Raw genomic sequence first — 12,500 nt, 5'->3', positions numbered from 1 at the left:
CAACATAACAGCGCTGGTCCTGGAGCTCCTTCCTGATCATTTATATATCTGCACAAACAAGTATCATTTTTTTGTTTGTTTTCTGTTACCATCACCTCTGACTGTGATTGGCAAAGGACCAGAGAGCGACACAGCGGATTTCACATGTCTGTTGAATGAGATCACTCGCTCTAACTCCCTCCCCACATCGCTGGTGTCTGTCTTGTTGCTTTTCTCGAATTCAGGGTAAGTTCCTTCAGAGACTCACCTCTCTGTGGAGGTTGGCTTCTCCAGGGCGGGCACATTCCGACTCTCCAGCGTCTTGACAGGGGAGGTGCCCCCGTCGTCGCTGTCGCTGCTGCTGTCGCTGACGTCTGAAGGATGCTTGTCTTCCCTGTGAATGGATTTTATCAGGCCCATGTCTCAGTTACAGTCAGTTATTTAAGTGTTGTTGGCAGACGTCCAGAAAAAAGACAGACACACCCACTGAAGCTACAAACGCCAAGTGTTTGAATGCAGCGTCATGGAGGGTCACTCATGGGCAGATAACAAAACAATAGATGCTGGCACTGCTTTAAAACATGCAGTGGAAAAAAACCTTTTGCCCTTTATGAAGAAATGTTTGATAAAAGGTGCAAGATAACTGTAAATGCTGAAAACCAAAATAGACTCTCAATTATTTAAAGAAGGGACCAAAAAGCAGCATGGCAGAAGTAAATAAATCTCTAATCGCTGTGCCGGCGCAAGAGGAATTCTAATTAAGTAGCAAGTCTGAAGCAAGTCTTTAGACTCATATGAAAAATGAAGTTGGGAGGCTGGTCTTCAGGGTGGCGGCGCAGTGGTTGGCCAATTAGAAAGAAATCAAATCAGTGTGAAACCCAAAACGATCACATAACATATTCCAGCAGAGTTAACAAAGAGAACAACACTGGTGAGTGTTTGTTACACAAAAGATGACGGAGTAGACAAGCTGGAAGAGGCAAAGAGGAGGGGATCCCCCGATGTGTTGTTGATTCAAAATAAACATCACAGTCATACGTGATTGGCTAAAAACCTGCCTGGTGGAAACAGTGTTGTTTTCATCCGTTTAATCTCTCAACTATTCTTGCTCAGTTTCTGGGTTGACCTACATGTTTGCTGGAAACTGTGGTTGTGGACGGGATTCAAGGTATTTTTCCGTCTTGTTTGGTGGGTGTGTTAGAAGTGTTGCCCAAACCGCCCCAACGTGCATGTAAACTCCATGGTATTAATTAAGTGCAGAACATGTTGCAGAACATTTAGCAAAATTGTATTTCTTTTCCAAAATAAAAACGTGACTCATGAAACATCATCGCATCATTTTCATTCATGCATAACCTCTTTCTCGAGGTGAAAGTCAAATGTGTAAGTTTCTAAACAAGTTGAAGTGTCAACCGATCTGTTCAGTAAAACAAATGCCCTCTCTATCTTTGAGCCAATCAGGGTGTGCTTCCAACTGACGACTTAGCTATTTTGGGAACTAGGGCACTGACATAACATGTTGCACAAAGAGCACAGGGCACTGACACCAAAAAAGACTAAAACACCAGTGATAAATCTGTGGTGTACCTGTCGTCAGCTTGTTCCTCCTCGCTGAGTGGTGAAATCTGGGTCTTATGTCTGTCAAAGACCTGAGCGACAGACCTCATCAGGGTCCCAGGCGGGTCCTCCTTCACCTCACAGCCCCTGCAAACATTTGACACAGTCAACAGCCAGCAATTTCTATTATTTCTATTATTATATCTGAGAGTGTGGGAATCTAACTGACGCTGCCTGGGCTACTCACTTATTGTGCAGTCCCTTCATCGTTTCATATCTGTAAGACATAAGTATTTAAATCAACATCCACACAAGCAAAGAGTGTCAACGACTGTAGCGCTGAAAGTCACGATTGAAGCGTGTGTAAATGGGACAAAAGACAGTAATGAGCACTCACAGACAATCCATGCTGCGGGTTGAACCATTTGCCTTGCTGCAGGACAAATCATCTGCCTCGACCTCATTAGCAAAAAAAGACGCGTAACAGTCAGATCATCTACAGTGTCACATTTATAGGAGCTGAATTCATTTAATCACAATATTTGATTCAGCTCTACTGGTACAATATGCATGAAGTTGTCTAATGCCTGTTCTTGATCAATGCATTAATCATTTTTGGTATTAAAAAAGAAAAGAATATTCCATGCAAGGGATGAAAACTGAATATCTTAGGATTTTGGACAGAGGATCAAATAATTGATTGATCAACCAAGAAAGTAGCTGGCAGATGAATTGATATTCAAAATAAATGCAGTCCTACCTGGTGGGATCTCGGGACGTCATAGATCAGATTCATGGGATCTGATACACGTCTCTTGGAGCAATATTCACTCTGCTGGCCAATCAGAGAGCAGCATGAGACATATGTCATAACTGGCCCGACTGATACTGCTTAGTAATCAAAAACAATAATGTCAAGATGTTTCAACTTTGATTTGTCAGTGTTGTTAAAGCTATTGGACAACGGGTCAGAGACGGGCCGTAGTTGTGGTGATTGCTGAAAAGACACACAGACACACACAGACACACACACACATGCACACACACACACACACAGACACACACACACACACACACACACACACACACACACTCACACACACAGACACACACACACACACACACACACACACACACACACACACACTAAATATCCATGTGTATGGTATTGATCAGAGAATGTTTCACTTTAGTCTGAAAGAAGAATGTTTTTTTTGTAGAGTAATGACAGAATCCCAGTGAATATGTGTTGTGTTTATGTGCTGCTTCAAGCCCATTCATAGACGGATATACAATTAGGTAAAATAAAGTTTGATGTATGAGTATATGTAGATATATATATATATAGAGTTTATAAATATACATGTATCATGTAAGAAATCTCTTAATGAGCTAGTATAACCTAATTCTTAGATTCTGCTAATGCTGCTGCAGTGCTGTTACTGACACTGTACTGAGGTACAGATCAAATACAAAAGCAAAAATGTGGTCTGATGTGTATTGTGTACTGATGCCACCAGGAAGTAATGAAAGAGTAACGATAGAGAGAATGACATGTCTCCAGTTCTTTTTTTTACGCTATCGAGAAAAGGCTATGATCTCGCCCATTTGGAGCCGGGGTTACAATCAATCGTGAGTTAGTCTCAGCTGTCAATCACGACCTTTCAAATGATTTTTTATAGCCTCAAATAATCAATCGATCCAAATATTTGAGAGAAATTGATTTGACGTTTTTTAGTTTGGGCCACGTCCCATCTACTAACATAGAGGAGGCATCTTGAAAACAACTCACACAGGTAGAAGCCTTGACCCCCCCCCCCCCACACACACACACACACAAGGATAAGCTCCTCCCCTCACACAGTTGCTACAGGGTCCCATGTTAATTTGTGTGAAAAAAATCCAATCAGCACATAGATCCACCCACAGGAATGTTGACCTGAGTCAGTTAGTTGGACAGGACACAGGCGGTGAGAAACACGATGCAGCTGACCAACCTTTTCACACACGATGGCTGAATTGTTTTTCTGCATAATTGGTTTTGACACATCCTGGTAAAAGGGAAAGAGAGGTATAATTGTTGAATTTGAGACTGAGCATGTGATGTTCAGTGAGAACGGAGGCAGAGGTCGACAAGTGAAAGAATGAAAAATGGGGGCACTGTCATTCATTTGGTGTGAGGGATGTTTACCGTAGCTGTTTGCTGCCCATTAAACAACTCCTACAGGAGGACAGTACATAAAATAATTACTGTCAGCGGCACTGGTGGGTTGACATGATGGTTAAGTGCACTATAGAGTTGTTGTCTCCTAATATCATAAGGAAGTAAAGCATAGACGTACCTCGGAATTCAATAATTTATGTGGCCTGTTTTTCAGGGCGTCATACAGGTCAGAGAACCACAGGTCCACTTCATCACTAGAAAGAGAGAGGGACACATTCAATAAATCATGTTTTCTCTATAAGCCATTACTCTCAATTTAAAATGCAATTCTGAAATATAAAGTGGAAATTGTGACGTTGAGCAACCAGGTGGAAGGCAAATCCATTATCTGCTGATGGACTGCTCCTGAAGAGGAAAGCAGCATCATAATTGAACTTTGATTGTAAGAAATCCTAAAATAGTAGATGGTGTATAAGAGGAGGGGTGGGGTAGGATGGGGGGTGGGGGGTATTATGACGCACTGAGTATGTGTCATCTTCAGAAACACCCTTGGTTACACCATCACTGAATTTCAAATTAATGCGACTCATCTATTTGGGGCAATGGTACAAAAATATATATTTAAAATTAAAAATACGGTAATTTGTGATTAATGTGGATGATGAAGAGGCTGTGACTTAATCAGATGAAGTTTTCTAGCCGCTTGGTGCTTCTCATTCAATAAATCAAATTGTTATTGAATTGTAATTATATGTACAGCTCGTATTTATAAATCACAATCTGCCTCATATAGGACAACAGGGTGATGCCATTCAGAGAAGCTACTTTCTAAACAATACATCTTTGATGTGAAGTGTATAATTGGTTATCATCTGCATAAAAATGTGAATTTACAGTGAGTTTCCTGATGTTTCCCAATGGAGGCATATATAAGGTTAATAAAATTCCTATTCCTACAATTATTCACACACACCTTTATTATTTATCTATTGCATTGGCTCTTTGTGTGGTGATTACAAAAAACAAGTACTCTGTATGTGTGGTATGTCAATTGGTTTTAGATTACGACATAAAATGCATCGGTGCTGATAGACGAGCAATGAACTCAGAAGACTAACCTGTTCTCCCCGACCAGGTAGTAGTCTCGCCCGGCGGCACTGATGTATAGCACGCAGGATGGGGGGCACTTGAACATCTTCTGGACCCATTCCCACTTCTGGTGCTGCTGAGGGCTCACGTACAACAGTGAGACACTGAGAGAAGGAGGAGGATGGACAGATGTTGAAAACAACAACAAGTCAAAGAGGGGGGCCCTGCACTCAATATGCATGAGAGAAAAACAACATCTACAGCCCTGTGGGCAAACATACTGTAGTTTGACCAATATCCATTTTGTGTTGTTAAGCATTTGGTTATATTGTTATAAATACATAAAGAAAAAACTATTTTGTTATTTATTACTACTTTGTCTGTTTTATAATTTGCAATTGTTTAAATGCTGTATTTTAACATTTTAATAGTCATATTAAACTCTTCAATCTCCTTCAGACCGGAAATGTTTTAATTCTGTAAAGCATTTTGTTCTGGAAAGTGCAGTATAAATACATTATTTCAGTTACAGCTATTTTATAAAGGACGTACTGTTCCAAATCTATCCCTCCAAGTGGCTTCTCCTTTTCCTCCGCACTCTTGAAGTACTTCAGCTGATGTCCATCGCTGCTCACTCTGAACAGCACAAAGTATCTCCTCTTCCACGATTTCTGCACAAGAAACATAACAAAACAATGAAATGTAATTTTGAAATAAAACAAACAAACAAACGTGGCGAAACAATGGATTCATTGTGCTCAGTGTCACCTCTGTCTTAAATTGTTTGGCGGGAGGAGACTTGAACAGATACCCCGACCTGATTTCTGTCACATCTCCAACTGGTTTGTAGAACACTGCGAAAAAGTTAATTGTTTGGTGATCGTCTCTCCGAGGTAACAATGAGCGTGTATGTGTGCATCACACCAGTACATAAGCACACTCTGACGTCAAATGAATCTCGCTTGACTTGAAAGGATCAGCTGTACAAACAGTTTTTATGAAAACAACCCCTAAATACCAGAAAGGAAGCACAAGCACCCAAACCCCACCGTAAACCAGGTTTCCACATGTGATACACTACCTGTGCACCTCTGGGATTTATGCATCGTGACAAACCTAAACAAGAAAGCAACACATGAATGCATCAGTGCCTTCAAAACAGCATGAAAGGGAAGTAGGTCACCTATTCAACTTGCAATGTACGATTTTTACAAATAGAATCGTGCAGAAGCAGAGCGGGAAATAGAGCTCAGTTCACAAAAAGAAGCATTGCTAGGTTAACGTGTAAATAATAAAGACATTAGTGCATTAAGCAAATAATAGTATATTATTGTAAATGCTAAATATTACATCAAGAGTATTAATGCTTGTCTTTATGCAAAATCAATTTAAACATTTCAACAATCTAGCTCTCACTTTTCGCAGGCAGAACCCAACAAGTTGTCAAGTGCACATCGAGCTGTGTCACGTTACAAAGTAATTAAATAGGACAACAAATTCTAAACATTACAAAACGTTTACACACACAAACACATTAATTATATATGCATGCGTATACACATAGACATAAGAGCCATGCTTACCTCGGGAGCACCTGCAAGAGGAAGCTGGAAGAAACAGCAACAAGATTTTCAAACTGCGAACTGGAGTAACTGGTTTCTCACAAAGGGTTATTCAAGGTGAGCTGTTGTTTTCCTGTAGCCATGCAGTGAATGTGGTTTCCTAAATGAACTCAGGTGTTAAGTTTAAAATGGGTGGAGTCCAACAGGTGACTGGGAGGGACGGAGCAAGGGTTTAAGAAAAGACTCTGAGATCTCAGACAGATGATTCTGTCTGAGATCTCTGCTGGTGAAATAAAAGTCTGTTGTGTTGATTCATCAGAATAGCAGTCGTATGTATCCCATAATTTAAGACAAGTAAACAACATCTATAGCTGTCTTTTTGTGACAGAGGGATCATACATGTAGTGTATATGTGTTTATGTGTTTACACTCACGTCTGCATGTAAATTCGGAATCATCTGCTTTTATCCTCATATTATAAATTTTATTTACATTTTATCATTGTTTTTAACATTAGGTAAAAGTTTCACTGGGATTTCTAACTCCTGCTTTCCTGTATAGAATATTATTGTATTTATCTTATCATTTTCTATGTGTTTAATATATAAATGTGCTTGGGATCTTTTGCTTGTTAGGTCAAAGCTAACCTACTATTGTGCAGCATTTTAATCCTCAAATATTTATGTTTAACATTGTATTGCTTGCTTGTCTAGTCTTTTATATATATTTTGATTTAATTTATTTTTATATTTTAAGCCTGTTAAACACAATGGTCTATGTGGTTGTATTAAATATAAATAATCATTAACCTTCATACACTGGAAATACACAGTCCATATATACAATCATTTAAAATTCTAAACAATATGTGTCATTGAATATTACTTTTTTCATGTTTACACATGTGGAAAAGAAATTACACACAACTCATTAAACAATAAATTCTTTAATACAACAAAATGTTTACATAAGCATTCCTCTGTTTAATTATTGACCCAAATGAAAAAAAATATAGGGCCTGATTATAATTTCAATGTAATTCATTCATTCATTTTTTTTCCAAATATTTTCAAATATATTCCTGAGGACAACAGCATTTAACACCGGAAAAGCAATTTAAAAGTTGTACCCATAAAAAATAACTCTTTGTTTTTTCTTTCTTTCAATTCCATTCCCAAACAGGTGGAGCGAACACTCCTTTCAGCACAGGTTAGGCACCACATCACTGATCAGAGATCCATGTGTGGAGAGGACTCCAGAGTTGTGGCGGTGTTGGGACAAGAGTACGGAACGCCAGACACTCCGCGTCGCCCTATCTAGAATATGCAATGTTATCAAAATAATTAAAGGTGACTGATGAAAAAAATAATTACAATAAAGGAGAATGAATGAAAGCTGCTGCTGCTGAACTTCTCCAGATAAACTACTGACACGTGCAATGATGAATTGTGTAAAAACATTGGTTGTTGACATTGTGGATTGTGTATCTTCAGACTTGTCACCACCAGTGATAGCTGCCTCTGTGAATGACAGACTTTGGGACAGTAAGAGTGAATTTGCGACCAGCAGTAAATGTCTTTTATATACGTTTGAAAAATATAATATTTCAGTTACTAAACTATGTAATTTTTCAGTAAATGTTTTCAAATATTTTCATAAATTACATGCTTAAAAAAAAATCTGATATAAATGCAATTTTTAATCATTTGAGTTTTTGAAAACTTTAAAGCTAAATTATTAAAATAAAAATAGAAAGACATCGCTGGTGCATGTTATGACAGTGTAGAGTAGGTTATGACAATGTACAACACTAATATACAGTGAAATGATTTTGATGGCATTTGTGCTTTGGGTCCCGGTCCAGCATTACAATAGTAATAGAGTCTTTAGACATTGTTAAGAAATTGTGCAGTTTGTTCTCTGTTATTAATACAAAAAATGTTGAAGACGAATGTCTAATTCTACAGATGAAAAAAAAGGGGCAAAATTCAGAAAAAGTGATTTGTTAGACTCATAAAAATAACAACTGCGCAATATTTTGATCAAAAACATAAACTTCACCTTCCCGCACCTGAGCAAGGGATGTTTTGAACGTCATGCTGAGAAAAATGGAAAAAATTGCAACTGATTCTTGCTTCCATGGGCGGGGGGGGGTATTCTATAAACTATGCACTTGACCCAAAATCTGAAAAGATAACTAATCGGTACACAGCAAAAGATCAAACCTTCCCAGCCATATACGTAAATTGAATTCTTTAACATTACAGTTAACCCACTTCATGGGACAATAAAGAACCTGAGGATGCAAGCATGCTGCTACCAACTTAAATGTGCTAGGAAGGCTGAGACACCGAGCCTTTGGCGAGAGCATCATGATGTGTGCGTTCCTGCTCAGAAGAGTGTTGTCTCCCTCCTTTGTCTCTTTTGTTACTTTTTGACGGCTGAAAACATTTAAACATGGATAACTGAAAATAATGTGACGCAATTTCCAGCTTACAAATCTAGTGGAGCAGGTTTGTAATCGAGCCGAGATCTGAGGGATTCTGACTCACGGATCTAATGTCCAGGGGGAAATTTGTAAAGAAGTCAAAGTGCATCTCAAAAGAGCCTGTTTTTGAATAATCGCATTATATAAATAAATAAAATAACTAGATTCATTTATGGGAGCTTTATAAAGAGGCTTTAAAAGCATTCAACTTTTGAGTTTCTCATTTATTTGATTGTGTTATAGTGATCAGGCTCTGGAGAGGCTACTCTCAGAACACCAAATTATTAGAGGTCACTAAACTAAAATGAAAAGAAGCGCTGCCTTTTATCTGTTCTTGTTTTTCTCTTTGTCCGGTACAGTTCCTTTCAACGTCACTTGCAAAATGCTGGAAAATGGAAGACACATTTTCAATTACGATTCCCAGAGCCCACAAAAACTGGCAGTAAATTTTCCGGGGCTGGTAGAATAACATGGATATTTCACAATGCCTGTCGACAAAGATCAGATCAAATGTGACGCCATTATTCTGAAGAACAACCTGAAGAGGAGGAATAAATGTCACCATCAACACATGAACGTGGAGTGCCACTGTAAATATATCAGGTTTTTTTCTCACAGAGTGCTGTTCTTTTTCAGGCCCAACTAAACGTGCAAAATATTAATATGTGCTCCGAATGTGCAGTGTCCTGCTGGGCCTGAATCATCCCTGAATGCTTTGACCGCTTCGCCAGTACCTGACACGGTCAGTCTCGTCAGTCACTCGAAACTTCCTGTGTCGTACAGTACGGTCACTTAAGGTTGGCGGTTAGTTGAAATACAGTTCTTTGGTCAGCATAGACACCACGCAGGGGATCTGCTTCTTCTCGCTGAAACGCGGGTCTTCGGACCAGGACTCAAAGCTGGTAGCTACCATGTAGTTGACCCGTGTCAGGATCTGCATTATCTCCAGCTGCTTGCCAAACTCGTTGAGGACGTTGCAGAGCGCCTGGACGAACCAGGAGCCGCGCCCAGGGTTCCTCCATGAGTAATACCCTGGAAAAATCATCATTAATCAGCACTGGAACAAGTTGGATACATCTTCCTCATCGTGGTTAAAGACACCCAAGCGTTTTTCACGTTATCAATAAAATCGTTTACTAAAACATAGACTGTATATACAAAAATGGATCTCATGACAGCTCCCCATAAGTGAAGCCAAAGAGTGTAAATTGCCCCCTGGTAGCTGGCTGTTTTATAAAAAAATGTCTTTCTCTTTAACGTTCTTCATTTTTCTCAGAGATTATTTCTGTCATTGATTGTGTTCCTGTCCAAGTGTTACCTTGGTTATTCTGATGCTATGAAAAAGCATTTTATCAGCCAGAGCTCAACACCACGTCTCCCATCCCGTAATTGTTACAGTGCAGACTCTGTCTCCAATTATAGTTAGGGCTGGTTTATCTGTATATTTAGTCTATGCTTTAAAATATGACTTTAAAACGGTGCTTTACCTGGAACAGTGGAGTAGGCAAAGAGGAAATCTGCCTCTACGGGAATCTTATGTCTTGGATTAGCATCTGTCTCCACGGTGTCGTTTGGCGGACCCGAATCTGTCTGTATACCATCATCAAATTCAGAACCCCGACAAGCCTGGTGAAGTAAATGAAATGACATTTCATTGTGATCCTGAGTAGCTTTCTCAACGATGACCTGGTGAAGCAATTAAAACATTAACTGTTTTTAAAAGCTGGGACGGGCAAAGATTTACACAGTAAAGACTATCCATGGTGAGCTCCTGAAAGACAATCAAATCTGTCTTCTAAACAAAAACAACTGTTTAAGTTACATTATAATCGTCATAAAACCCCTTAATTAATTAATCAAAAAAATTCAAGTCATAGTTTTTTTTATGAAAGAAAGTCTGCCTACCTGGATGAAGAAGAGTTTTGGCTTTCCCACTAAGCTTTTGCACATGTCCCCTCTGAACAGCGAGGTCATGGTCTTGATAGGCATGGCTCCATCTGTGCCGTAGATCATGCCCTCCTCGCCGTGGCTTAGCAGGATACAGGCGAAACACGAGCTGTCACTATGGTCTTCCTCCGAGGCTGACCCATACACACACAGACAAATACTCAACTCTTAGCTCGGCTCGGGCCTCATTACACGTCTCTAACTTTTAAAAAAAAGTCTCAACTTAATGGCCTCATCTGAAATGTCCTCAACAATTCACCTTCTGATTTAAGAAAGTTCATTAAAGCTAATTGGAGCATACAAAGTCTAACGTCTAATTTATCTTTGAAATGTTCTTGTGAAGAACTCTTGGCCAGTTGTCACTAGAAACAAGAGTCATCAGGAGATAACAAATCCCCATGTCACCCAAAACCAAAAATGTCAAAGGGCACCAACTTGTTTTATGATAAACTTTGAAGTTTGTGAGGTTTCATGATTTACATCTTCTGCTCCAGACATTAAATTATTAAAGACACCAGGTGGACATTCAGCCAATAATCGTCAAGACTATGTCATGGAACAAGAAGTTGATAAAGGAACATTTGCAAAGCAAGACAAAATCATGAGGTTTACTTGATCATAGCTCAACCAACTGTCAAAGAATTCTTTAGTTATTTTTTTGCCAAAGTGTTGAGCAGCCTGACAAATGGAAGAACAGCCCGGCAAAGTAAAAGCAAAAAACTGTATGGATTCTAGAGAAAAGCAGCCATCACATACAATTGTATCATGTTAAACACAAGGTTCAACGTAGCTCCTACAAACATGTGACAGGAGAGGTGACCTTTCAACTGTTGTGTTAGGGACAGATCCATGCTGGTCACTAGCATTTATACAATTACCTGTACAACAGCACCACCTGCTGTCTGATATGGTGTTTTTAAGAGAAAAAAAACACCCATTACGATAAATGTGAGCTTGTGCCTCAATGCATCTAAACCAGGGATCAAAGCTAATAAAGCTGAATACGTTGAAAACAAATCTGGCATCAAAAACTATTCTGTAGCTTTTTTGCCATTATAGGAAAATTAACAATATGTGCTTCTAAGACTTTAAACCATTTCCTCCATCGAGAACCAAGTGGTGTTAAGTGATTAGCAGCTAGTGATAGCTGTAGTGGATAATTGAAGTTTGGTTCGGTTTAAATTGAAACTATATATTCGGCCAATGATGAACCGGTAAAAAACGTATATTAAATATTATATTATTATCACCAAATATCTAATCTCACCTAATATGAGTCTTTCACAGACATATCGATATTGGCGTTTCTGTTTTACAGATATGAATATATTTATTTTTCAAAATAGACAATGCGGAAAGGAGAGGCCATTATATTCATATTTTATGTTTTTATAAAGTATACATTTGGCTGTATTTGTTTAGTTTTTTTATTTATGGTTTATAGGTTAAACTATAAATAAAATTTCTTTGATACAAAGGTTAAATAACGGCATTGTTTGATCAGTCAATTTTTTAAAATATGTATATTGGCCAATGTATCGGTATCAGTAATCTTTTACTCTTCATATCAACATGACCCCAAAAAATGCATTCCTGACGATGGAACAACCATTGTAGATCGACAAACCGCCTCTGGTGTTATAAACTTAGTCAAGCTTGACAGAATAAGGCGAGAGGTCGACAGATAGCTAAAAGGAGCAAACACAGAAAGACA

At 38.8% G+C, this 12,500-nt stretch overlaps 2 protein-coding genes across 2 annotated transcripts in view; both read right to left on the bottom strand.

Moving 5' to 3' along the window:
* The window catches only part of LOC133931825 (pleckstrin homology domain-containing family S member 1-like), a 9,646-nt gene extending 3,161 nt beyond the window's left edge, over positions 1–6,485 (bottom strand). The window contains exons 1-14 of the mRNA XM_062378772.1: positions 6,373–6,485; positions 5,871–5,905; positions 5,558–5,643; positions 5,342–5,460; positions 4,819–4,953; positions 3,879–3,954; positions 3,728–3,757; positions 3,534–3,587; positions 2,444–2,533; positions 2,297–2,392; positions 1,934–1,995; positions 1,784–1,813; positions 1,567–1,683; positions 248–373 (exon numbers count right to left, since the gene is read on the bottom strand). Coding sequence (XP_062234756.1) covers positions 248–373; positions 1,567–1,683; positions 1,784–1,813; positions 1,934–1,995; positions 2,297–2,392; positions 2,444–2,533; positions 3,534–3,587; positions 3,728–3,757; positions 3,879–3,954; positions 4,819–4,953; positions 5,342–5,460; positions 5,558–5,643; positions 5,871–5,895 — 1,046 coding nt within the window. The 5' untranslated portion in view covers positions 5,896–5,905; positions 6,373–6,485. The remainder of the gene's footprint in view (positions 1–247; positions 374–1,566; positions 1,684–1,783; positions 1,814–1,933; positions 1,996–2,296; positions 2,393–2,443; positions 2,534–3,533; positions 3,588–3,727; positions 3,758–3,878; positions 3,955–4,818; positions 4,954–5,341; positions 5,461–5,557; positions 5,644–5,870; positions 5,906–6,372) is intronic.
* A 796-nt stretch (positions 6,486–7,281) lies between these two features.
* Positions 7,282–12,500, bottom strand: part of casp7 (caspase 7, apoptosis-related cysteine peptidase) — a gene marked incomplete in the record, with an annotated part of 7,296 nt that continues 2,077 nt past the window's right edge. Inside the window, 3 exon segments of the mRNA XM_062414223.1 lie at positions 7,282–9,871; positions 10,327–10,465; positions 10,745–10,920. Coding sequence (XP_062270207.1) covers positions 9,645–9,871; positions 10,327–10,465; positions 10,745–10,920 — 542 coding nt within the window.

The sequence above is a fragment of the Platichthys flesus genome, chromosome 20 (assembly GCF_949316205.1).
Source record: "Platichthys flesus chromosome 20, fPlaFle2.1, whole genome shotgun sequence".
NCBI classification, from domain to species: Eukaryota; Metazoa; Chordata; class Actinopteri; order Pleuronectiformes; family Pleuronectidae; genus Platichthys; species Platichthys flesus.
This window is presented reverse-complemented; position numbering and strand designations above follow the sequence as displayed.